Source organism: Macaca mulatta, chromosome 7 (assembly GCF_049350105.2).
Source record: "Macaca mulatta isolate MMU2019108-1 chromosome 7, T2T-MMU8v2.0, whole genome shotgun sequence".
Classification (NCBI taxonomy): domain Eukaryota; kingdom Metazoa; phylum Chordata; class Mammalia; order Primates; family Cercopithecidae; genus Macaca; species Macaca mulatta.
In genome coordinates this window covers 166461663-166488438 of record NC_133412.1, presented here as the reverse complement: position 1 = coordinate 166488438, position 26776 = coordinate 166461663, and the positions used below count along the sequence as shown (strand labels likewise).

Below are 26776 nucleotides of genomic sequence, written 5' to 3'. Positions count from 1 at the left end.
TTTTTTTTTTTTGAGACGGAGTCTTGCTCTGTCGCCCAGGCTGGAGTGCAGTGGCGCGATCTCGGCTCACTGCAAGCTCCGCCTCCCGGGTTTACGCCATTCTCCTGCCTCAGCCTCCTAAGTAGCTGGGACTACAGGCGCCCGCCACCTTGCCCGGCTAGTTTTTTATATTTTTTAGTAGAGACGGGGTTTCAGTGTGTTAGCCAGGATGGTCTCGATCTCCTGACCTCGTGATCCACCCGTCTCGGCCTCCCAAAGTGCTGGGATTACAGGCTTGAGCCACCGCGCCCGGCCAAGGTATTTCTTTATGGCAATGCAAAAGAGGATGAACGCAGTGACCCAAATGGGATGTGGCCTTACTGGCTCCCGGGAGGTCGGCCAGGTTGGCTTCCTGTACTTCCCATGTTCCCCAGATAGCAATGACCTTCAGTAGGGGCTGGACTAGGCCACTTCCTGGTCCTGTAACCATGCAGACTGATCTTTCAATTTTCTTCTGCTCCACTAATGTCCTTCAAGGGAGGTGGGAGAATGGCAGTCTCCGGGGCATTGATGATTATAGAGTCGTCTCTTTTTAGCTGTGTAAGCAACTCCAGGACTGCAGAGAACACTTTACCCACTTAAGTTGAACTCACCACGGGTGATGACCGTAAGTCCACATCCAAGGTAGCAGGAGTTTGGGGGAGGCCAAAGATGGGTCACTGTACTGGCTTTTTGGGTTGTTTTTATGTTTACTTAGAAATAATGGCTACTGTGCAGGGTGGACCTCACATTTTTCTCAGGCTGTCAGCTCCAGCCCTCTCTCCCTCTGCACACAGCAGTACCTGAACACTGTGACTGGCCACACCCAGCCCATTGCTTTGTTCTGCTGTTCATCTAGACCCCAATTATTAGACCCCAGGGGGTATAGTGAAGTCGGGTGGATGAAGGAGCTCTGCTCAGGGGACCTTGGATCAGGCTGCATTTTATAGAATAGCAGAATAGTGAACTACCCAATGTCGTGAACCAGTCCCTCTGCTTTGAGGGCAGGACCCCAGGGCGGGAAGAGCTGTTAGAATATACCATTACATTTCTTTTGAAGAGACGAGGTCTCGCTCTGTTGCCCAGGCTGTAGTGCAGTGAGTGGCTATTCACAGATGCAACCACGGCACTCTATAGCCTCCAACTCCTGGGCTTCAAGCAATCCTCCTGCATCAGCCTCCCAAGTAGCTGGGACTACAGGCATGAACCTCCATGCCCGGCTCTATGCATTTTTTTTCTTTTGAGACGGAGTCTCACTCTGTTGCCCAGGCTGGAGTGCAGTGGCGCAATCTCGGCTCACTGCAAGCTCCACCTCCCGGGTTCACACCATTCTCCTGCCTCAGCCTCCCAAGTAGTGGGGACTACAGGCGCCCACCACCATGCCCGGCTAATTTTTTGTATTTTTATTAGAGAAGGGGTTTTACTGTGTTAGCCAGGATGGTCTCGATCTCCTAACCTCGTGATCTGCCTGCCTCGGCCTCCCAAAGTGCTGGGATTATAGGCATGAGCCACCGTGCCCGGCCTGCATTTTCTTATAACCTGCAGAGGGAGGCTGTGTAGACTTAAATATGACTAAAAACAATCTGAAAAGCAATGATTTTGTATTGGTTTTATTTAAATTTTACAGAAACCTGATTAGAGTTAAGTATGTAATTATAAGTCCAGTAACAACTTCTACAAAAATGCACATACAATGCCAGAACTCCTTAAAAGCAACTAATATCGTATTTGTGTTTTGCATAAAACATGCATTAATATGTTGGCCAAAATCAGTCTCTACAAGAAGAGACAGTCCAATACAGTCGATAAGAAAACTAGTTGTGAACAACAGGTAAAAAAAGAGGTTTCCAGTTAATGTGAAAGAAGGAATAGTACCTTTCATAAAACAAGCCCTTCAGCGTTGGGTTAACTGATTGGTACTATTATGCTGCATGTAATGTAACACATCACCTCCAAGACTTGGTCCTGATCGGTCATAGGAAGTAAGGGACTTTCTGGTAGTTACATCAGATATTTGAGAAGATTAAAAGCTTTCTGGACATGATGGTATACTAGTAGTGGAACCTTGCAAAAAGGGTTCGAAACATTCTCAGACTTGGAAGAGCTCCCAAGCTTGATAAACAGCCTCAAAGACACCCTGAGCCTTTGAACGGAGCCCTCTGCACAAGGCCAGCTCAGGGCTCACCAGCATGTCCTACGGCCACAAGAGCTTCCAGCTCCACTTACCACCCTTCGTGAGGATCTGTAATTAAGAGACTGAGTGCTGAAGAACATGGTTGTGCCATTTCTTTGAGGCTTTGACTTTTTATAAGGCCTAGTTCATCTCGTCCAGGGATTGGGCACTCAAATGAATACATGGATGCTGGACACATAAGGAGTATTAATATACATGATGGCCCCACAGCCTGAAATGCTTTTATTAACATACATCAAGATGTGTCTCCGACTGTCAGGAAAGACCTTGTTCCTCCAGAGGGAGAGAAGCTGAGGGCTCTGTGTGTATCACAAGGCCTTTACTCCACAGACTGAGGGGCGTTAAAGAGGTCTCATATCAACTGAAAGGACTTCCCCTCAAATGTGGGGCTCTGTACAACCTTCCATGAGGATCTTCAAAAACAAGATCTCATGTCGCTAGGGAAGCGGCGGCGGACGTTAACATTATATACACAAAACTCTGCATTCGTGCGGCCTCGGGCCTTGTTTGGAATCTCTTCCACAGTCTGTCTCTTCCAAAACAGGGCTCCCTGCCCTGCTTACTACAAGTAAGCTAACTCAGGAGCTGTTTTCTGTAGCACGGATTCGAGGGGGAAAATAATAATTTATTGGGGTTCTAATAACATTTTCATAATAGAATATCAAAATAGGTCCATTTTTGATATATGCTTATGAATATCCCTGATAATATCAAGAAATCCAGAGGACTTCGTAAACCACCAAGATTTCACAGGGGTGAGACCCGGTCTGTTTTCTAGGCAGCAGAAAAGGGACTAGTATACTGGCAAATGTTCTCCAGGAAGCCCTGTGAGCGCTACAGTACTGAAATTCTAATTCTAGTGCCAGTAGAATCGTGAACAAAAATTTCACTTGAACTGTATTAGTGAAATTCATAACAAAGGTTTGCTTCCTCAGCCCTATCACCTGCTAATCTCTCTGCTGTGACAAACATCCAGACCAGAAACCATCAGTCCCGGCTACTCTGGAGGTTGGGCCTAGAGAAAACAAGCCCCAAGATCCTTTCTAAGCTATGACCAAACCTCAGAAAACAGGGATGTGAAAGAAGGAGCAGACCAGGCTTGAGGAAGCTTTGACCCAAGGCACCACGATCATAGGGGCGAGGGGACCTGCAGGGGTTCTAGGTGGCAGGAAGAGAGCCTTCCGTGACGCCTGCGGAGGAGGTTCTGGGAGGCAACAGCTCTGTGGCAAAACACACACCTCTGGGAGTGAAATAACAGATCATTAAACAAGACACCAATTTGCTTTCTCAAAACCAAATCAAACTTTAAAAAACTAGGCAAATAACCCTGGGTGCACTGGAGTAGGAGTACACTGGAGAAGTCTGTGGAATGAGCTGCACTAGCTGAGTCACAGAGGACACTGGCTGTGACGTCAGCATCCACACTGTGGCTACTGCAGCTAAAGAGAATGAAGGGAGCGCGAGGCCTCTCCAAACAGAGGAGGACTGAAAGGGGGCCGAATGTGAACCACACCTCTTTTATTCCAAGAATGGGAAGTGCATTTTCATTGGCCTGAATGAGAAGCTTCATACTCCACTCTAGCTGCAGTAATACTGCATCCCGTCCACTCTTCTTCTCTTTTTTGACTGAAACTCTTCAAAGAACTGCTGAATGTCCTCTCTCTTAACAACCTGTTGATGAAAAGCAAAGATTATGAAAGAGAACTAAGTAACAGAATCGCAATTATGAGGCCATAGCATTCACAAACAAGTCAAATGATACTGCTAAGAATTACATTCATGTGCAGTTAATGATACCATCTCCATTTTCTGTTTTTTTTTGAGATGGAGTCTTGCTCTGTCACCCAGGCTGGAGTGCAGTGGCATGATCTCGGCTCATGCAACCTCCACCTCCTGGGTTCAAACCATTCTGTTGCCTCAGCCTCCCCAGTAGCTGGGATTACAGGCACGCACCACCATGCCCAGCTAGTTTTTGTATTTTTAGTAAAGACAAGGTTTCACCATGTTGTCCAGCCTGGTCTCGAACTCCTGACCTTATGACCCACCCACTTCGGCCTCCCAAAGTGCTGGGATTACAGGCTTGAGCCACCGCGCCCGGCCACCATCTCCATTTTCTAGGAGGGATGCTCAGGCACACAGGGCTGACCTGCTCAGAGCCACACAGCTGGGCACAACAGCAGAATGGTTCCAAGCTGGGTGACCCCTACTGCAGTATCCCTTTACAAAATGAGGCAACAGCAGCACCTATCTAGCAGGGTCAACTGAAGGCTGGATGAGCGACAACACCCACAAAACACTGCCTGGCACGTGGCAAGTTCTCAAGATGAGCTGAAATTGGCAGAGGCAGCACACAAACTGAGAACCCCAAAGTCCTCCTCAGACCACTGCCCACACCCTCTTACCACAGCTGTGTTTCTGAATGTCCTCCAGCTCTGCAAAAGCACCCACAAAAAACAAAATGTACTATACTGGGAGATTGTGCTTTCTTTACCAGCAACAGAGGTGTTAAGAAAAAGGAACTAAAAAGCTTTTCCCTCTGGCCAGGCACAGTGGCTCATGCCTGTAATCCCAGCATTTTGGGAGGCTGAGGCGGGTGGAACATGAGGTCAGGAGATCAAGACCATCCTGGCTAACACGGTGAAACCCCGTCTCTACTAAAAAAATACAAAAAATTAGCCGGGCGCGGTGGCGGGCGCCTGTAGTCCCAGCTACTCGGGAGGCTGAGGCAGGAGAATGGCGTGAACCCAGGAGGCGGAGCTGGCAGTGAGCCCAGATCATGCCACTGCACTCCAGCCTGGGCGACAGAGCAAGACTCTGTCTCAAAAAAAAAACTTTTCCCTCTTTGTCATCAATGAAAAAAACAAACTTAAGAGTCCAAAATTAAAGATATTTGCTATATACATAGAAAAATAATTGGGAAAAAACTCATACTATAGAAGCAGCACTTTGAATAAATCCACCTTATGCAATAAAAATGGAAATTTATCTATTTTATTGGAAAAAGGATTTAGTGTCCCATACAAAGGTGTTTATGATATTAGCAAAATAAAATATTACAAATAACAAAATAAGACAAAGGGAAAATACAAATAAAGAAGCAAACTGGTCTAGGTGCAGTGGTTCACGCCTGTAATCCCAGCACTTTGGGAGGGCGAGGTGAGCAGATTGCTGGGGCCAGGAGTTCAAGAACCAGCCTGGACAACATGGCGAAACCCTGTCTCTACTGAAAACAAAAATTAGCCAGGCATGGTGACGGGGGCCTGTAATCCCTGCTACTCAGGAGGCTGAGGCAGGAGAATTGCTTGTACCCGGGAGGCGGAGGCCGCAGTGAGCCGAGATCGTGCCACTACACTCCAGCCTGGGCGACAGCGTGAGACTCCATCTCAAAATAAACAAAACAAAACAAAACAAAAAGCCAACTGGACAACCTGGCAGTCCCTGCCCACCCCAACAGCGAGTCTGCGCCAATGGATCCATCGAAAGCTGTCTAATGCCATCACAGAAACAGGTTTGTTTATTTATTTTTTGAGACAGGGTCTCCCTCTGCAACCCAGACTGGAGTGGAGTGGCGCAATCACAGTTCACTGCAGCCTCGACCTCGTTGACTCAAGCAAACCTCCCACCTCAGCCTCCCAAGGAGCTGGGACTATAGGGTGCACGCCACACCTGGCTAATTGTTTGTTGTTGTTGTTGTTTGTTTATTTGTTTTTGAGATGGAGTCTCGCTCTGTTGCCCAGGCTGCAGTACAGGAGTGCAGGAGTACAGTGGCACAATCTCGGCTCACTGCAAGCTCTGCCTCCCGGGTTCATGCCACTCTCCTGCCTCAGCCTCCCGAGTAGATGGGACTACAGGTGCCCGCCACCACACCTGGCTAATTTTTTTTTGTATTTTTAGTACAGACGAGGTTTCACCATGTTAGCCAGGATGGTCTCGATATCCTGACCTCGTGATCCGCCCGCCTCAGCCTCCCAAAGTGCTGGGATTATAGGCGTGAGCCACCGCGGCCAGTCCACGCCTGGTTAATTTTTAAATTTTGTGTAGATACGAGGTCTCACTATATTACCCACACTGGTCTCAAACTTCTGAGCTCAAGTGATCCTCCCACCACTCCCTCCCAGAATGCTGGGATTATAGGTATGAGCCATGACACTCAGCATGTTTGTTTTTTAATAAGGTAACACATGCTTATTGTTCAGAAAGAAGGACAGTGAGACAAGAAGAGTGAAGGAAAGAGAAAGAAAAAGAGAGCACATGAATGCATTTCAGCAAAATGGGAAAGAGATAAAGAGAAAGAAAGAAAGAGGGGTATAAGGTGAAAACTTCCCTCTCATTCCCTAGTAAGTGCTGCTAACATACTCAAAATATCAATGCTAACTTGGAATAATTTTCTCAGACCAGTAGCTGATACACCAGTTTCACAAGCACCAACAGTAATACTGCTGCTCAACCAGTGAGGAATCTGAACCCCTAACAGAATGCAGAGGCTGAACACAGCCTGAAGTGACTGCAGCTCAAAATTCTAATGTACTTGGCTAAATGGCATGGGAATTTACACTTAACAAAATGCTAATAAATAGGATACTTGCAAGGTGCAAAACGAAGGATCTGTCCCTACCTTGGATTACAAACGTTAACCACAGAAAGCCCGTAAGCGAAAGGAAATAGTATCTCTAGCAAGGATACTGTAGGAGGAGACCTAGCAACACACAAATGAGACTGTGCAGCTTTTGGTTTCTGGATATCCTCCAATGGCCACAGCTAACGTGCAGAGGAGAAATGCTAGTGAATGAATACTTGGGTTCAATAAAAAATCAGTTTTTAAATTTATTTCAGAAAATTTGTAGTTCTTAGGTTTATTAATTATTATTGCTTTTTAGAGACGGGGTCTCGTGCTGTCACCCAGGCTGGAGTACGGAGGTATGATTATAGCTCATTGGAGCCTCAAATTCCTGGGCTCAAGCGATCCTCCGATCTCAGCCTCCCAAGTAGCTGGGACCACAGGCACACATCACCATGCCTGGCTAAATTTTTTTTTTTTTTTTTGTAGAGGCGGGGTCTCATCATCTTGCCCAGGCTAGTCTTGAACTCCTGGGCTCAAGCAATCCTCCCACCTTAGCCTCCCAAGTGCTGGGATTACAGGCATGAGACACTGCACCCAGTCTAAGTGGTTTTTTTTTTTTTTTTTTTTGTTTTTATTTTGTTAGATACAAACATTAAATAAAAGGCAGTCTATCATCTAAAACAGCTAGAACTTATTAACATTATCCCTATGGACAAATACAACCAAAGCAGATAAGCTTTATGGCAACCTGAGGTTTTTTTCTTTTTCTGTGAAGATCTGGTTAGTAATGTCATGGAACAAACAACAAAAATACCACATTTTTGTGACCTTTTAAATTATCTGGTCAGATAAAACATTCTCTCCTAAAGAGTGGCTCTGGTGATAACAAGGACCCGGATGTTTAAGATACCTGTGAAGACTTTGAGTAAAAGTCTCCAATGTGCATGAAAAAAGAGAACATGCCTACCTTTTTCTTTTATGTAATTTTAAGTATATGTGTGTGATAAAATAAAGAAAAGAGGGCATGCCTGCACACTATTTGAAACACCTCGAATGTCCACACACAGAGGTTACCACACTGAGGCAGAATGCCCCATTACACCCATGAACATTCTTAGTTCTAGCACCAAAGAAGCTTGAGTCTGTATTAACCAGAGGATAGTCTCTGCAACAGAAACAAGAATAACTACATTAAGTTTTGAGAACTGTAGGGAAAGACGGGTGCAGTGGCTCACGCCTGTAATCCCAGCACTTTGGGAGGCCGAGATGGGTGGATCACGAGGTCAGGAAATCGAGACCATCCTGGCTAAAAACCCCATCTCTACTAAAAATACAAAAAACTAGCCAGGCGAGGTGGCGGTCGCCTGTAGTCCCAGCTACTTGGGAGGCTGAGGTAGGAGAATGGTGTGAACCTGGGAGGCGGAGGTTGCAGTGAGGCGAGATCACGCCACTGCCCTCCACCCTGGGTGACAGAGCAAGACTCCGTCTCAAAAAGAAAAAAAGAACTGTAAGGAAGTAGGAACTATTCCCAGTGATAGTGAAGAACAGTCTCTAAAACCTGAGAAAACCATTTAGGAGAAGGCTCTTTTAACTTTACAATTCATTTTGCAGAAAGGCAGCCGGCAGCACTGTGACCCTGTCCAGAAACTCAGGCAGTTAAATGTTCTTCCCACATTTATGACAAAGAAAGAAACCACCTAGCCTTTGGCGGGTGGTGGCGAGCGCGGAGAGGACGCCATGAAGGCCTCGGACACACTACCAGTACAAGGTGGTGGGTCGCTGCCTGCCCACCCCCAAATGCCACACACCGCCCCTCTACCGCATGCGAATCTTTGCGCCTAATCATGTCGTCGCCAAGTCCCGCTCTGGTACTTCGTATCTCAGTTAAAGAAGATGAAGAAGTCTTCAGGGGAGATTGTCTACTGTGGGCAGGTGTTTGAGAAGTCCCCACTGAGGGTCAAGAACTTCGGCATCTGGCTGCGCTGTAACTCCCGGGGCGGCACCCACAACATGTACCAGGAATACCAGGACCTGACCACTGCGGGTGCTGTTACCCAGTGCTACCGAGACATGGGCGCCCGGCCCACTCCATCCAGATCATGAAGGTGGAGGAGATCACAGCCAGCAAGTGCTGCCGGCCGTCAAGCAGTTCCACGACTCCAAGATCAAGTTTCCGCTGCCCCACCGGGTCCTGCACCAGACCCGTCAGTACAAGCCACGCTTCACCACCAAGAGGCCCAACACCTTCTTCTAGGTACAGGGCCTTCGCCCGGGTGTGCCCCAAATAAACTCAGGAATGCCCCCCACCCCCCACAAAAAAAGAAAAGAAAAAAAGAAAAAAACGACCTAAAGTAGGTAGACAGAGATGGTATCTTCTAAGAAAGCAGGGCTCAAGACAGCCTCCCGAGTAGCTGGAACTACAGGTACAAGCCACCATGCCCAGTTCTTTTTTCTTTTTTTTGAGATGGAGTCTTGCTCTGACACCCAGGCTGGAGTGCAATATCACAATCTTGACTTACTGCAACCTCCACCTCCCAGGTTCAAGCGATTCTCCTGCCTCTCAGCCTCCGGAGTAGCCGGGATTACAGGCACCCGCCCTCATACCCAGCTAATTTGTGTATTTTTGTAGAGACTAGGTTTCACCATGTTGGCCAGGCTGCTGTTGAAACTCCTGACCTCAGGTGATCTGCCCACCTCAGCCTCCTGAAGTGCTGGGATTAAGGAGTGAGCCACCACACCTGGCCACCATGCCCAGTTTCTATTCTAAACTATGGAACTTAGAATTCCAGAAAATGGGTCTGGTGTTAATTTTTCCTGCCCATTTTCCCCTCCCCCTCCCAAAGATCCATGCTTCAAGGTCAGGACCAGCAGAATCGGTACTGCGGATTCCTTCCAATGATCTTCTGCCAAGCTACAAGTACTCTCTGAGAGGCCGCGTCCTCTCATCATGCCTCCCGGCCCAGCTGGGGTTGGTGAGGACTCCCAGTGTAACTCTGGTGTTTTACTACCTCTTACTCATTTCCCTTAGCCTGCCAATTTGCTCAAAATAGTCCCTGAATTCAACTCTCAAGTACCCACTTAAGTCACAGTCATTTTTTCTTTTTTTTTGAGATGGGGTCTTGCTCTGTCACCCAGGCTGGAGTGCAGTGGCGCGATCTCAGCTCACTACAACCTCCACCTCATGGGTTCAAGCGAGTCTCCTGCCTCAGCCTCCCGAGTACCTGGTACTACAGTTGCCTGTCAGCACGCCTGGCTAATTTTTGTATTTTTAGTAGAGATGGGGGTTCACCATATTGGCCAGACTGGTCTTGAACTCCTGACCTTGTGATCCGCCCACCTCAGCCTCCCAAAGTGCTGGGATTACGGGTGTGAGCTGCCGCGCCCCACCAGTCACAGTCATTTTTAATCATCAAAGGAAATAAACACTTCATTCAAAACTTACAGGGCTATGATTAGAATTCTTTAACTCAACATACCGTGCCTTCATCAGCAAATCTCTTGAGATAGTCTTTAAGTTCAGTCTTCAAATCATTGTATTCTAAATCAAAACCACAAAAGTATTTACATTTAGATAAACCATTTGCTTTCAAAAACAAAATATTCTTTGCCATTGACACCTGACTGTTAATAATGTAGTTTAAATAAAAATTTTCTTTTTTTTTTTTTTTTTTTTTTTGAGACGGAGTCTCGCTGTGTCTCCCAGGCTGGAGTGCAGTGGCGTGATCTCGGCTCACTGCAAGCTCCGCCTCCCGGGTTCATGCCATTCTCCCGCCTCAGCCTCCCGAGTAGCTGAGACTACAGGCGCCCGCCACCACGCCCGGCTAGTTTTTTGTATTTTTAGTAGAGACGGGGTTTCACCGTGTTAGCCAGGATAGTCTCCATCTCCTGACCTCGTGATCCACCCGCCTCGGCCTCCCAAAGTGCTGGGATTACAGGCTTGAGCCACCGCGCCCGGCCAAAAATTTTCTTAAGTGAAAGCTGCATAGAAACTCGTTCCCAAATTATCTGCACTTCCTCCATGTTGATATCTGAGACTCTTTTTCATTAAAAAATAAAAAGCGGCCAGGCGCGGTGGCTCACGCCTGTAATCCCAGAACTTTGGGAGGCCGAGGCGGGTGGATCACGAGGTCAGGAGATCGAGACCATCCTGGCTAACACGGTGAAACCTCGTCTCTAATAAAAATACAAAAAATTAGCCAAACGCAGTGGTGGGCGCCTGTAGTCCCAGCTACTCAAGAGGCTGAAGCAGAAGAATGGCGTGAACCCGGGAGGCAGAGTTTACAGTGAGCCGAGATCACGCCACTGCACTCCAGCCTGGGTGATAGAGTGAGACTCTGTCTCAAAAAAAATAAATAAATAAAATAAAAATAAAATAAAAAGCAAAAATTTTTAAAAAGCACAAGTGGCCGGGCGTGGTGGCTCACGCCTGTAATCCCAGCACTTTGGGAGGCCGAGATGGGCGGATCACAAGGTCAGGAGATCGAGACCACGGTGAAACCCCGTCTCTACTAAAAAAAAATGCAAAAAATTAGCCGGGCGCAGTGGCGGGCGCCTATAGTCCCAGCTACTCAGGAGGCTGAGGCAGGAGAATGGCGTGAACCCAGGAGGCGGAGCTTGCAGTGAGCTGAGATCGCGCCACTGCACTCCAGCCTGGGCGACAGAACGAGACTCTGTCTCAAAAAAAAAAAAAAAAAAGCACAACAAGCAGAGATATTCTAATCCCATAAAGATTAAGAATTTTTAAAAGGGCTTCCTCTTTCTCTGGAATTCTGGTAGCTGAAATAACCATGGACTTGTTGAATATTTTATTTTATTTTATGAGATGGAGTCTCACTCTGTCACCCAGGCTGGAATGCAGTGGCACGATCTCGGCTCACTGCAGTCTCTGCCTCCCAGGTTGAAGTGATTCTCATGTCTGCCTCCTGAGTAGCTGGGACTACAGGCACGCACCACCATGCCTGCCTACTTTTTTGTGTTTTTAGTAGAGACGGGGTTTCACCATGTCAGCCAGGCTGGTCTCGAACTCCTGACCTCAGGTGTTCCACCTGCCTTGGCCTCCCAAAGTGCTGGGGTTACAGGCATGAGCCATCACGCCCAGCCCACACAAACTGACTCAGTTTACATTATGTACAAGGTACCTTGAGGGCTACAAAAATCTTTTAGGTGCAGCCTCTATCCTTGAAAGTGTTTACTCTAATAAAGGCAAAAAGAAATTAACAGTTATAAAAGACAAGGTGCAGTGGCTTGAACCTGTAATCCTAGCATTTTGGGAGGCCGAGGCAGGCAGATCACCTCAGCTCGGGAGTTCAACACCAGCCTGGGTGACATGGTGAAACCCTGACTCTACTAAAAATACAAAAATTAGTGGGGACCGGGCATGGTGGCTCACGCCTGTAATCCCAGCACTTTGGGAGGCCAAAGCGGGTAGATCACCTGAGGTCAGGAGGTTGAAACCAGCTTGGCCAACATGATGAAACCTCGTCTCTACTAAAAATACAAAGTAAATTAGCCAGGCATGGTGGCGGGCGCCTGTAATCCCAGCTACTTGGGAGGCTGAGGCAGGAGAATCACTTGAACCCAGAAGGCAGAGGTTGCAGTGAGCCGAGATCGTGCCACTGCACTCCAGCCTGGGTGACACAGTGAGACTCCATCTCAAAAAAAAAAATTAGTGGGGCACAGTGGCATGCGTCTGTAGTCAACAGCTACTTCAGAGACTGAGGCAGGAGAATCACTTGAGCCCGGGCGGCAGAGGTTGCAGTGAGCCGAGAATGCACCACTGCACTCTAGCCTGGGCAACAGAGCAAGACCCTGTCTCAAAATAAATAAATAAATAATAAAAGACAGAAATGATTGAGGTCATAAAAGACACATAAAAGTGGTGGCATCCAGGTGGAAATGGCTGGGATAGAAATCACTAAGTTTGGCATGCTGCCCCTGGGTAGTGGTGGGGGGATGTAAAAGCCTTCAATCAAGGGTTTGGGGGTATTTTCTCCTCTAGTGGTTTCCTGTGAACCACTGAAGCAACCTCAAGAACTGTCAAAATGGTGACATGCCTTGCTCAAAAAGATGACACATAATGTCCAAAAAATTGTTTCAATGGATGGAAAAATTTTATTCATCCATCTACCTTTTATCAGAATAGTGTATGTTGTGGTTTCTCAAGCATGTAATTATTCCAGCATGTAACTCTGCTTCAATGGTAACAGCAGCTGAATACCCACCAATATGAAAATCAAGCAATGATCTACAATTCACAATTTTAATTCTTTGAATTAAATTAAAAATATAGGTGTTTATTGCCCCCTTTATAGTTTTTTACATAGTGAAAGAAACTATGAATTTTCACACACACACACACACACACACACACACACACACACACACACACACACACACAGAGTATTTACCACAAATGAGTTCCACTTGCTGGACTCTATTCATGCTGCTAAGGGTATCCATTAGGGGATCGCTCCTGTCAGTGGCCTGGGCAATCTTGCCTTTGTTTTCATAAGCCAGAACTGTGTCGTATTCATCTGTCAGGAACAAGACATCCAGATCTCCATACATTTTCTTTAGAAAAAAAAAACAAAAACAGTTTCCCCATTAGAATTGTTTATCATTCTCAGAAAGTCAGTGTCATCAGAATCACTAAAAATGTTATTTTTTAAATATTAAGACCTAGAAAAACTGGAACCCCTTAACACAGAATTGCTAGAAGGATTTATTCTTTTTGCCCAAATTTCTGTCAGCATTCTCCCAATTTCCCAGATGTCATAGAGTCTATGAGATCTTTATTTAAAAATCACTGATTTACTGTAACTTTCTTTTTTTTCTTTTTCTTTTTTTTTTTTTTTTTGTGAGACGGAGTTTCACTCTTCTTGCCCAGGCTGGAGTGCAATGGCACCATTCCGGCTCCTTGCAACCTCTACCTTTCGGGTTCAAGCGATTCTCCTGCCTTGGCCTCCCAAGGAGCTGGGATTACAAGCATGTGCCACCATGCCCAGCCAATTTTGTATTTTTAGTACAGACAGGATTTCACTATGTTGGTCAGGCTGGTCTCAAACTCCTGACCTCAGGTGATCCACCCAACTTGGCCTCCCAAAGTGCTGGGATTACATGCGTGAGCCATCACACCTGGCCAATTTACTGTAACTTTCAACCAGTGTTTCCAAGCAACTTTTTGATATAACAAAGAACTGCTATTTGCCTAAAGATAAGTAAACTAAAATTAAAATAAGTAAATTTAAAATACTGCATAATTATCCATTTCTTCCACAAACATTCCAACTGTAAGTACTATGTCATAAATTTGCTTAATGTAAAAATTTTGAGGGTCTCCTAAACATTAATTCCATAAATATACTGTTCAGGTGCTCTTTTTATTTTCCTTTCTTCCTCTGGTACAAAAACTGAATGTTTTTCCCAGGTGTCCTTATTTTGGGGCACAGTACACAAAACATGCTAACACTGAAATTAATCAGATACTTCACCATACAGTCCTGGCAGGTACACAACTTGCTCCGCCAGTTCAGGGGCCAATAGGTGGCAGTGTCCTTCTTTATAAACTGCTTAGCCTTAAGCTCCTGAAGTCTGCAGCCAGATTTTGATTCTGCGTTGAGGCTTTCATTCTTAAACACTGTCTGAAATAAAATTAAGTTTTGAAGCATGTTTTTTAAACTACCATAGTTTTCATAGTTTAGATTTTGTAAAGAGATTTCTTTAGGCAAAGGATAAAATTGAAATCCAAAGCCATAAGTTTACAGAATTAATTCCGCTTCAGTTTTCTTTCTTTTTTGTTGAGACGGAATCTTGTTCTGTCGCCCAGGCTACAGTGCAGTGGCATGATCTCGGATCACTGTAACCTCCGCCTCCTGGGTTCAAGCAATTCTCCTGCCTCAGCCTCCTGAGTAGCTGGGATTACAGGCAAGTGCCACCATGCCCGGCTAGTTTTTGTAATTTTAGTAGAGATGAGGTTTAACCATGTTGCCAAGGCTGGTCTCAAACCCGTGACCTCAGGTGATCTGCCTGCCTTGGCCTCCCAAAGTGCTGGGATTATGGGCACGAGCCACTGCACCTGGCCCAGTCTTATTTCTTGATGGCTTGTACTTCACATATTACCTGGAGATCAGATTCAGAACTAGAGCTAGCACATGGTTCACTGTTCTGCTCTGCTTTAACCTCCTGGACATCATCCTTTCCCTGTTCTGGAACATCCTCTTTGAGGGTACTATCTTGATGCTCTCCATTTTCAGCTTTAATAACTTCCTGATCACCTATTCCATCAATGTTCCGCACCAATCCATCATCCTCAGTGGATATTTTGGTTACTGTGGGTTCAAAGAAAAAAAAAGAAAAACACATACACACATATCCACTGACCTAACAGACAATAAAATCCCAACAGACAATGCAATCACTTATTCTATTATTATTTTTTTTTTTAATTTTTTTTTTTTGAGACGGAGTCTTGCTCTGTCGCCCAGGTTGGAGTGCAGTGGCCGGATCTCAACTCACTGCAAGCTCCGCCTCCCGGGTTTACGCCATTCTCCTGCCTCAGCCTCCCAAGTAGCTGGGACTACAGGCGCCGCCACCTCGCCCGGCTAGTTTTTTGTATTTTTTAGTAGAGACGGGGTTTCACCGCATTAGCCAGGATGGTCTCGATCTCCTGACCTCATGATCCGCCCGTCTCGGCCTCCCAAAGTCCTGGGATTACAGGCTTGAGCCACCGCGCCCGGCCTGTTATTTTTTTTTTTACAGACAGATTCTCACTCTGTCACCCATGCTAGAGTGCAGTGGCATGGTCTTGACTCACTGCAACCTCTGTCTCCCAGGTTCAAGCAATTCTCATGCCTCAGACACCCGAGTAGCTGGGACTACAGGTGCGTGCCACTATGACTGGCTAATTTTTTGTATTTTTAGTAGAGACACAGTTTCGCCATGTTGGCCAGGCTGGTCTCGAACCCCTGATGTCAAGTGATCTGCCTGCCTCAACCTCGCAAAGTGCTGCGATTACAGGTGTGAGCCACCACGTCAGGCATACAATAGCTTTTGCTTTTTTTTTTTTTTTTTTTTTAAGATGGAGTTTTGCTCTTGTTGCCCAGGCTGGAGTGCAATGACGCAATCTTGGCTCACTGCAACCTCCACCTCCTGGGTTCAGGCAATTCTCCTGCCTCAGCCCCCTGAGTAGCTGGGATTACAAGCATGCACCACCATGCCTGGCTATTTTTTATTTTTAGTAGAGACGGGGTTTCTCCATGTTGGTCAGGCTGGTCTCAAACTCCTGACCTCAGGTGATCCGCCCGCCTCGGCCTCCCTAAGTGCTGGGATTACAGGCATGAGCCACCACATCTGACCTAAAATCGCTTTTTCTGGTTTTAAAATATTTCAGAATCTGGAAAAAGAGATTAGTCCACCATAGTCTCCGAAATACTGAGAAAGAAAATACTAATGCTTCTTTAGGTTATGTCTGTCTAACCCAAAGAATTCAAATAATTGAACAGTTTATTTGAAAATATCAATCACTGCTTAAGCACTTTACACATAAAGGAGAAAATAATGTACTGTACTTGTTAGAGACAGAATAATACAAGAAGTAGGAGGAAGAGATTAAACTGTAAACACAGACAGAAGGGTACTTTTTTAAAAACAGCTTTTCTTTATGGGAGGAAGAAATAAAAAAATGATGGGTGTAGCAGCACATATACTCTGAGACAGAGAAGAGAAACGATAGGGGAGCTCACATTGGATGCCAGCATTTCAATGTAATAGGAGATGAAGCCATCTGCTGACGGGAGAGGAAATGAAGGGAGAGGCAGGAGATCAATTTAAAAAACCCAATTAAGCTGGGTATGGTGGCTCACACCTGTAATCCCAGCACTTTGGGAGGCCAAGACAGGTGGATCACCTGAGGTCAGGAGTTCAAGACCAGGCTGGCCAACATGGTGAAACCCCTTCTCTACTAAAAACAGAAGAATTAGCTACACATGCTGGCGCATGCCTGTAATCCCAGCTACTTGGGAGGCTGAGGCAGGAGAATTGCCTGAACCCAAGAGGCATAGGTTACGGTGAGCCGAGATTGTGCTACTGCACTCCAGCCTGGGCAACAGAGCAAGACTCCGTCTTAAAAAAAAAAAACCCAACGAGTAAGAACTATACATAGATAGGTTCAGTATTTGTGGACAGTGAGAGAGATCACTGGAAAGGGTATGAACAGAAAGGGAGCAGCACTTAAGAACTCTGAGGCAAACTGGCCAGGCGTGGTGGCTCACGCCTATAATCCCAGCACTTTGGGAGACCGAGATGGGTGGATCACTTGACATCAGGAGTTTGAGACTAGCCTGGCCAACACAGTAAAGCCTTGACTCCACTAAAAATACAAAAATTTGCCAGGTGTGGTGGCATGTGCCTGTAGTCCTAGCTACTCTGGAAGCCACATCACAAGAATCGCTTGAACCCAGGGGGCGAGGTTGCAGTGAGCCGAGATAGCACCCCTGCACTCCAGCGTGGATAACACAGCCAGACGTTGTCTCAAAAAAAAAAAAAAAAAAAAGACAGAAAAACATGAGACTGGAGGTACAGCTATGCTGCTCATGGTTTGTACAGTGAACTGATCTCTAAAGATGAGAAGGGCAAGAAATTATGAAGCCAAAGCAGCAGATACTATGAGTTTAACTGCCACCTTAAAAATATATTAAGAAACACATAAAGCATTACCAGTAAGACATTTAATGCCTCAGGACCATTCATTAATTAGTTGTTTTAATTTCTTAGTGTATAATAAAAGCACCAGATAGGCTGGGCATGGTGGCTCATGCCTGTAATCCCAGCACTCTGGGAAGCCAAGATGAGTGGATCACTTGAGCTCAGGGGTTCAAGACCAGCCTGGGCAACATGGCGAAACACTGTCTCCACAGAAAATACAAAATTAGCAGGGCGTGGTAGCGTGTGCCTGCAGTCCACTTTTATAAGGGCACTAATCCCATTCATGAGGGCTTGGACTTATGAAACAGGCCCAAGCGAGCTTGTTTGCCCCTTTTAACAGGTACGGACACATAAAAGGCTCCATCTGTGAGGAATGGGCACTCAACCAAACCACTGACTCTGCAGGCACCTGAATTTTGGACTTCCCAGCCTCCAGAACTGTGAGAAATATCCGTCTATTGTTTATAAATTACCCAGCCTAAAGTATTTTGTTCTAGCACCCCAGATAGACTAAGACACCACCCCCTCGCCAACCGATACCATGTGTTATAATTAACAACTTATTTCAGTTCTATGTATCTTTCAAAATCCATTTGAAAACTGCCTCCTCCATTTTCTCTAACTCTGGTCTCATCAATATTCTGCATCATATCATTTAAGTATAAATTTGTTTTTGGTAGTGTCCCAACCAATCTATGCACCTTGCGGAGAAAGAACACATACTATTTTTTGGTTTTTTTGTTTTTGAGATGGAGTCTCGTTCTGTTGCCTAGGCTGGAGTGCAGTGGCATGATCTCAGCTCACTGCAACCTCTGCCTCCTGGGTTCGAGCGATTCTCCTGCCTCAGCCTCCTGAGTAGCTGGGATTACAGGCACGTGCCATGATGCCCGGTTAATTTTTGCATTTTTAATAGAGACGGGGTTTCGCCATGTTGGCCAGGCTGGTCTCAAACTCCTGACCTCAGGTAATGCACCTGTCTTGGCCTCCCAAAGTCCTGGGATTAGTGAGCCATCGTGCCTGGCCAGAACATATACTATTTTATAACCACAGAGTTAAAAATAGTTGCTAAAAATTCTGAATCGAACACACAAATTTCACAAGCACAAGTTTATGGCACAGCAACTTCACAAAGATACCTACCTGCCAATTGCGCAGCATAAGCCCACAAAAAGGAACAACGTTTCATGCAGGCCTGGCATACCATCTCTTGAAAATCCCCACTCTCGGGGGGAATGGCACCAAGATGCTGTGAATACAGAACACCAAAAATTTTCTTGTGATTGCCACACTGTCCAAAATGCCCATTATTTTACAAATAAATACTGTAATAATACACTGATCATATCACTAGAATTTATTTTTAGAAGAGTAATTATAATGTAAAATATAACCTTTATCTCTTTGTGATGACAATGGTTTCAAAAGGTAGAACATTTTCCTTACCCTTCCATGGAACCAGTCTTCACAGACCACACACTGGATCATCTCATCTGGAATCTAGCAGAGAAAAGCAGTTTGTTAAGGAGTACACTGAATTCGGGAACATGGAAGTAACCTGGCACGCAGTAGAATAAGATACTAAATATTCGTTCCACATGAACTGGTGTTCCAAAGGCTTACATTGAGATAAGCCCTCTACAATCTCAAAGCTCTTTCACATCAGTTACTTAATATCTGATTCTCACAAAACGGTGTAGACAAGGAGGGCATTCCCATTTTATACAAAACTCAGGCCCAGGCAAGTAATGTGAATGGACCGATGCAGACAGTGACAACTGGGACTTTTTACCACACCATCCTTTAATACAATACTCAGTTGTATTACTGTATAGGATGGTCACTCCAGCCTTCTTTATGATATTGAAAAATTAGACAATGCTTTTCTGCTGCAGAAAAACCATCCTGCCAAGTACACTGAAAAGTAAATGTCAGGAAAACCCTCTTGATAGATAACTCCTCTAATTTGAATAAATTAAATAATTAAATGCTGGCCCTAGGAAAATAATATACCAAAGAACATAGACTATTTGGGAGATGACTTTCTTTTATTCCCAGGCTCTCATAACTGTTAATTAACATCCCAATGTTGTTCTGTCCTTTTCCTATTGTAGGCTTCTTAAAGGGAAAAAAAAAAGCACATATTGTGGAACAGAAGGAGCTGTAACACTTTACTACATGCCTTAAAATATCCAGTTTTGGCCGGGCACGGTGGCTCACGCCTGTAATCCCAGCACTTTGGGAGGCCAAGGTGGGCGGATCGCCTGAGGTCAGGAGGTTGAGACCAGCCTGGCCAACGTGGTGAAACCCTGTCTCTACTAAAAATACAAAAATCAGCCAGGCATGGTGGCAGGTGCCCGTAATCCCAGCTACTCAGGAGGCTGAGGCAGGAGAATCGCTTGAACCCAGGAGGCAGAGGATGCAGTGAGCCGAGATCACGCTACTGTACTCCAGCCTGGGTGACAGAGCGAGACTCCGTCTTAAAAAAAAGAAAGAAAAAAAATTTCAGTTTTAAGATTTTATTTTTGCTAACTCAGAGAACTTCAATCTGTCCCTGTACATAATTTGGTTTAATAATTATAGTTCGAACGCAATTAGAAAACAAGGAAGAAGGCAGAAGGCTAATATCTCTAAAGACAAAAAGTACTCTTTCAAATCAGTAAATACCCAAACAAAACCCAAACCAATCAAAACATGGGCTGAGGATATGAAAGGACAATTCAGAGGGAAGGTTATTACGGATGTCCAACGAACTCATGAAAAGATGCATAATCTCACTTATCATCAGGGAAAGAAAAAAAATTTAAGATACTATTCTTCATTTATCAAAATGGCAAAATTTCCAAGAACTGGTAATATTCAGGGTTGACAAAAGTGTTGGGGAAAAAACATTATCATATACTGTTGCTGGTTCAACTTTTTTGGCAGATATGATCACAATTTTATTATTTATTATGATTATTATTTTTTGAGACAGAGTCTCGCTCCGTCACCCAGGCTGAAGTGCAGTGCCGCAATCCCGGCTCACTGCAACCTCTGCCCCATGGGTTCAAGTGATTCTTGTGTTTCAGCCTCCCGAGTAGCCAGGACTACAGGCATGAGCCACAGTGCCCGGCCAATCACAATTTTAAACACCACAAATACACTTTGATCTGTCAATTCTACTGATCCATTCTACATAAATACTTGGAGTATACTCAGTTGTATTACTGTATAAGGATGTTCACTCTAGCTTTCTTTATAATATTGAAAAATTAGATAATGCCATTCTGCTGTAGAAGAACAATTCGGTTGACTAACTTATGGCATATGAAGTTATAGGATACTCTGCAGCAGTTAGAATGGGGTAAGTGTGTTTGCTGACATGAAAGAATGTCTATGATATACTGGTGAGAAAAACCAGCTGCAGAAGTGAGTGTACAGAATTTTCACTTCGGTTAATGGAAAGGAAATTACACATTGAAACACACATTCACTCAAAACACTTTAATGTGCACAGAAAAAGACCTAAAAATACACACACCAAAAGTGTTAACAGTGGTTAGGCTTGGGAGGTAAGAGGTGCAGGAGTGAGGAAGAACTCGTTTTGAATTTTGCATATATTTCTCATTGACTTTCTTTTTTTTTTTTTTTTTTTCTTTTTTTTTTTTGAGACGGAGTCTCACGCTGTTGCCCAGGCTGGAGTGCAGTGGCGCGATCTCGGCTCACTGCAAGCTCCGCCTCCCGGGTTCCCGCCATTCTCCTGCCTCAGCCTCCCGAGTAGCTGGGACTACAGGCGCCCGCCACCGCACCCGGCTAATTTTTTGTATTTTTAGTAGAGACGGGGTTTCACTGTGGTCTCGATCCCCTGACCTTGTGATCCGCCCGCCTCGGCCTCCCAAAGTGCTGGGATTACAGGCTTGAGCCACGGCGCCCGGCCGACATTTTTAAGAGGATGCTGTTTGTATACCCCATTTCTTTCCGTAGAGAGACAGAAGAAATTGAAGGTCATTTCTTAGAAAGTGTTAGGGGGCAGGGGGAGGCAGTCAGGGAAGGAGAGGAAGGGAAGAAGCTCTGGCTTTGGGAAAGTCCTCTCCAATATTTCATTCTTTTTTTTTTTTTTTTCTTTTTTTTGAGACGGAGTCTCGCTCTGTAGCCCAGGCTGGAGTGCAGTGGCCGGATCTCAGCTCACTGCAAGCTCCGACTCCCGGGTTTACACCATTCTCCTGCCTCAGCCTCCCGAGTAGCTGGGACTACAGGCGCCCGCCACCTTGCCCGGCTAGTTTTTGTATTTTTTTAGTAGAGACGGGGTTTCACTGTGTTAGCCAGGATGGTCTGGATCTCTTGACCTCATGATCCGCCCGTCTCAGCCTCCCAAAGTGCAATATTTCATTCTTATGATGTAAAAATGGAAAGAACGGTTGAGATGTGTACCAATTATAGATCCGACCCAGATTCATAAGAAAAGATAAATCTAGAACCCTTTCACCATCCCGCACTGCCTCCCGAAGAGCCAGAGGCTCAGATATGACAAGCAGTTGAGGAATCAAGGCTAGAGGGGACACACTCCCAGGTTTAACTTCCAATTCTCTTACCTCGTCTTCAGGATCAGGATAAGGTCTCTTGCAAATGCAGTACAATCCAAAAAAGTTGTCATTGTACTTATTGCCAGAATTTACCTTTGCTTTGTCCTGAAATATAATATTGATTTCAATAATAATATGGTCTAATTTTAACTATAATTTCACACATTATAAAATTAATACATTCAATACATTTCCACATTATTTCCCCCAAGAGGCTGATCTTTAACTTTCAAAGTAGGAAAAAAAAACCTCACTACTACTAAAGGGATACTTTTTTCAGGATACAGGGAAAAAATAAAATTTTGTGTTTGTTTTTGTTTTTTTTGGTGGTAATTAGGAGAAATTAAATACACCTATTCAGTAAAGTGGAGATAAAAGTTAATCATAAATATTAATTATCAATCTATGTGAACTGACATTGGCCTGGAATTTCAAGGTACTTCTTTTTCCTTTTTGATAGAGATGGGGTCTCACTACGATGCCCAGGCTGGTCTGGGTTCAAGCCATTCTCCCACGTAGGCCTCCCAAAGTGTTGGGATTACACGTGTGAGTCACCACGCCCGGCCTTATTTATTGGTTTTTCTTTTTCTTTTCTTTTTTTTTTTTTTTTGAGATGGAGTCTCGCTCTGTCTCCCAGGCTGGAGTGCGGTGGCACAATCTTGGGTAACAGAAACCTCCGCCTCCTGGGTTCAAGCGATTCTCATGCTTCAGCCTCCCGAGTAGCTAGGATTACAGGCACACACCACCATGCCCAGATAATTTTTTGTATTTTTAGTGGCGGGAGCATTTCACCATGATGGTCAAGCTGGTTTCGAACTCCTAACCTCAAGTGATCTGCCCCCCTCGGCCTCCCAAAATGCTAGGATTACAGGTGTGAGCCACTGTGCCAGTCTATTTATTGTTTTCGTTTTGAGATGGAGTCTTGCTCTGTTGCCAGGCTGGAGTGCAGTGGTGCAATCTCAGCTCACTGCAACCTCTACCTCCTGGGTTCAAGCAATTCTCCTGCCTCAGCCTCCCAAGTAGCTGACCGAGTAGGTGACTGGGTGCCACCATGCCCAGCTAATTTTTGTATTTTTAGTAGAGACAGGGTTTCACCGTGTTGGCCAGGATGGTCTCGATCTCCTGACCCTGTTTATTGTTTTTAAGTCATATCCTTTGCTTTAAAAGCCTCAGAGAATAAGTACAACCAATATAATTAAACCTGAATTACTTTCAAGTACATCTCTTCCCCAAACCTTTCATATTAATTACCATCTATCTTGTAGGCTCTCAACAGTTTATATAGTTTTTCCAACAAAGTAAAAAATGAAATGGCCATCTGCAAAGAATAAGCATAAGAACTTCTTTTTTGGAAAATACAGGTATTTGTTTTTTACCCCCTCTGGCAAATATTAACCCCAGCTGCTCTAACTGCATTTATAGTTACAGTGTTTACTTACAGGAAGTAATTTGCATTCCAAAGTTTTAAACTTGCTGTTTCCACAATCACAACGAAAATTTCTGAAAAAAGGAGGAAATAACAATTTTATTTTTCTTTTTACAAAATCCAATTTAAAATTTCTTCAAGCATTCAAGCACATAAGACTTCACAATTCTGGAAATTAATATGTACAGAAGCAAATATTTATATCACATACACACAAACACACACAAGTAAAATGATGGTAGAGAAAGATGAGTAGTTTGAGTTTGTACCATATTATGTTTTTAAAGGCTCTGGAAACTCCAATTATATAAAATAATTACATGAAATTTCACTACTGTACAACAGCTTTGCATGAAAAAACATGATAAGGAAAAAGTGTAGATGGGACAGAATCTACACTTCAAAAGCATTTAGTAACAATCTCTGACTATGTTTACCTTTTTGTGTATAGCTCAAATAGTTTGTGACTTCCATGACATTCATAACTGCAAGCTAAACAAATTCCTGCTGGTTCTTCTCCCTCTGGGGTGCAGGTACTACAGGCATATAGTGCTTGCCTCTTTACTGAGCCCTAAAAGCCCCCAAAATGGAAAAGAGAATTAATGTAATAGCATGGCTTACCTAATACCCACACTAGGAACTGAAAAATAATTAAAATCAGATTATCTGTGGTCAAGATCTTTCTGTAAAAACCATTAAGACTAAAAAGTTTACACAGCAGAGCATCAACCAAAACACAGTTGTGTTGCATGTTTCATTTTTATACTAGTGCTTTTCATGCAAGCACTTTTTTCTTTCTTCCTAATTTATTTATTTTTTGCAGAGACGAGGTCTTGCTATGTTGCCCAGGCTTGTCTCAAACTCCTGGGCTCAAGCAGTTCTCTGCCTTGGCCTTCCAAAGTTCTGGGATTACAAGCATTAGCCATGACACAAGTTAGCACTCCTTTCTTAAAGTGATAGGATGTCTGAATTTGTCAGTCGGCTGTGAATAAATGAATCTGTTTAATCATTTTAACAGGTGAAAACACAGGAGCATATGTATAGGTTTATGTAAGTAATATCACACTTTCATCCTGGAAAATGTTTGTAAATCCACCAAAGAGAGAATCAACACATGCAAAGAATCTCTTTGATTTTTAGGAGATGCATGCTGAAGTATTTAGAGGTATAGTGTCATCATGTCTGCAACTTATTTTTAAATAGTTCAAAATTTTAAAACAACAAATTTTAAGTAGAAAAGGAGATGTGACAAAATGTTAAAAAGTGAATATGTAGGCTGGGTGCAGTGCTCACGCCTGTAATCCCAGCCCTTTGGGAGGCCAAGGTGGGCAGATCACCTCAGGTCACGAGTTCAAGACCAGCCTGGTCAGCGTGGTGAAACCCCATCTCTAAAAAACCCCATCTACTAAAAATATAAAAATTAGCTGGCCGTGGTGGCGGGCATCTGTAATCCCAGCTACTCGGGAGGCTGAGACAGGAGAATCGCTTGAACCCGGGAGGTGGAGGTTGCGGTGAGCCAAGATCATGACATTGCACTCCAGCCTGGGTGGCAAGAGTGAAATTCCATCTCAAAAAAAAAAAAAAAAGTGAATATGTACAATAGGTATAGTTACCTTCCTCTAGGAAGGAGGAAGAATAGACAAGGAGGCTTCCGGGATGCCAGTAAAATTCTATTTCTTTCTTTTCTCTTTTTTTTAAAGTTCTTTTCCAATAAGCCTTTTGCACTCCTAATGTTCTATTTGTTGATCTGGGTGGTGGGAACATGCACACTTTCCTTTCAAGCTGTGTACATGATTTGTGCAAATTTCCATATTTTTTTTTTACCACAATAAAAAGAAAACATTAAGGGAATCCATTTTATAAAGGTAACTACACTTCAAAAATAGTTTACATACAGACTTAGAACTTTTTTTTTTTTTTTAAGGAAAGCAGGCGAAAAATTGTTTTAGTGGTGACCAAAGGTTTTAAAATACCTGGGGCTATGTCTGGATACCAGGTTTATTCAACAATCTAGCACTTTGCAGTGTAAACTAAACTTGGTCAACAACGAGAACTGGTATTATGACCTCAGTTCATACCACATAATGAATGCAAGTCTCTCCCCTCATCTCCCCAGTGTTCCAATCCACCCCTCTGCCTCGGTAACCCTTCTTCCTGCCAGTTCTTATCCTTTGTCAGTCTTCTTCCTACCCATCCTTTTCCATTTTTGTGCCTCGAAGTATAGGGTGAGTCACTAAACACATCACACCCCCTCAAACACTTGCTCACTCACAACGTCTTCCAAATGCCAAATAGATCCTTTTCTCCTCTCTCCCCTCCCTTGCCAGAGCCACTTGCTGTTCTGTTTCCGGTCTATTTCCAGGGGAGGAGGGCAGACTGCAGACAGACATGGGTACTTGCTCCATTTTGCCAAAAAAAGAAAGAAAAAGTACTAGCTAGCACTTGTCAAACTAAATTGCAGAGGAACTAGCTGTCAAGGAGCTCACCGCAAATCCCTATGGATTTGAAAATCTCTTTAACCTGACGTCTCCCATTTGGTCCCTAATAAATAAATAAATAATCTTAGGATGGGAAAAGCAGGGACAAAGATGTCTGGATCTGAGAGGTCGCGGGCTGGTTTCGTGAAAAGCAGTGGTGCACCAGGACGAGGCTGGAGAGGACGGACAGAGCAGCTGCTCCAGGGTCCTTCCTGGCTGGCCGGACAGAGTTAGAGAGAGGGGAGATGGGGGCCCCTGCTGGACACAGGCTGAAGGGGGCCCAGGAGGTTGGGGATAAAAGGGAAGGGTGGGCTTGGGGTAAGGAAGCGGCAGACTAACGGCGGCCCCGGACCACCACTGGGGAGACGACTGCGGCAGGCGGGAATAGGGACAGCCGGGCCGGGAAGGGGAGGTTCGGCGGGAGCCGCGGGAGACAAGGCCCGGGCCGCGTGCCCACCTGCGAGTAGGAGCACTTCTCGGAGTCGCTGCCGCCCAGGACAGCACACGCCTCATTCTCCAGCTCCTCGTCCTCCTCGAGGACGTCGACCAACGATACCACGGGCTCCAGCTCCGACTGCCGCCCAGCGGAGCCCTCGGCTCCGGCCATCCTCAACTGTCACCCGAACCGCGGCTCGGCCCCGGCGGAGGCGGGAAAAGCGGCCACGAGGGGCGTAGCCGGAGGAGGCGGGGCCCGAGTGCCAGGAACCAATGACAAGGAAAAAAAGCGAAGGAAGGGGGAGGAGCGACTTCCGACAAACGGATGTCACTCCTCTCCCTTCTGCCGCCTGCGCCGGCCACGGGCTGATTTCCGCCTCCGGGTGGCGCTTCCCGGTGTCG

The 26776-nt window shown here is 45.0% G+C and overlaps 1 protein-coding gene and 1 pseudogene across 3 annotated transcripts; one reads left to right on the top strand and one right to left on the bottom strand.

The window, feature by feature from the left end:
• Positions 1 to 1612: 1612 nt before the first annotated feature.
• On the bottom strand, positions 1613 to 26590 carry UBR7 (ubiquitin protein ligase E3 component n-recognin 7). Of its 3 annotated transcripts, NM_001257430.1 has the most exon segments (11): positions 1613 to 3883; positions 10250 to 10311; positions 13181 to 13343; positions 14264 to 14413; positions 14892 to 15100; positions 18615 to 18720; positions 18918 to 18971; positions 22046 to 22141; positions 23476 to 23536; positions 23900 to 24033; positions 26397 to 26590. In NM_001257430.1, coding segments are annotated over 11 exon segments (1278 nt in total). In that variant the 5' UTR covers positions 26547 to 26590; the 3' UTR covers positions 1613 to 3790.
• On the top strand, positions 8383 to 9162 carry LOC106999551 (large ribosomal subunit protein eL20 pseudogene; annotated as a pseudogene).
• Positions 26591 to 26776: the final 186 nt, after the last annotated feature.

Excerpts from the sequence above, each read along its gene's own strand:
- UBR7 (XM_015144315.3), bottom strand. The coding sequence starts at position 26,546 with ATGGCCGGAGCCGAGGGCTCCGCTGGGCGGCAGTCGGAGCTGGAGCCC. Across the intron at positions 24,034-26,396 it reads AGAAGTGCTCCTACTCGCAG|GGCTCAGTAAAGAGGCAAGC; the intron begins GTGGGCACGCGG and ends GGGGGCTTTTAG. Across the intron at positions 18,721-18,917 it reads AAGACTGGTTCCATGGAAGG|CATCTTGGTGCCATTCCCCC; the intron begins GTAAGGAAAATG and ends CTGTATTCACAG.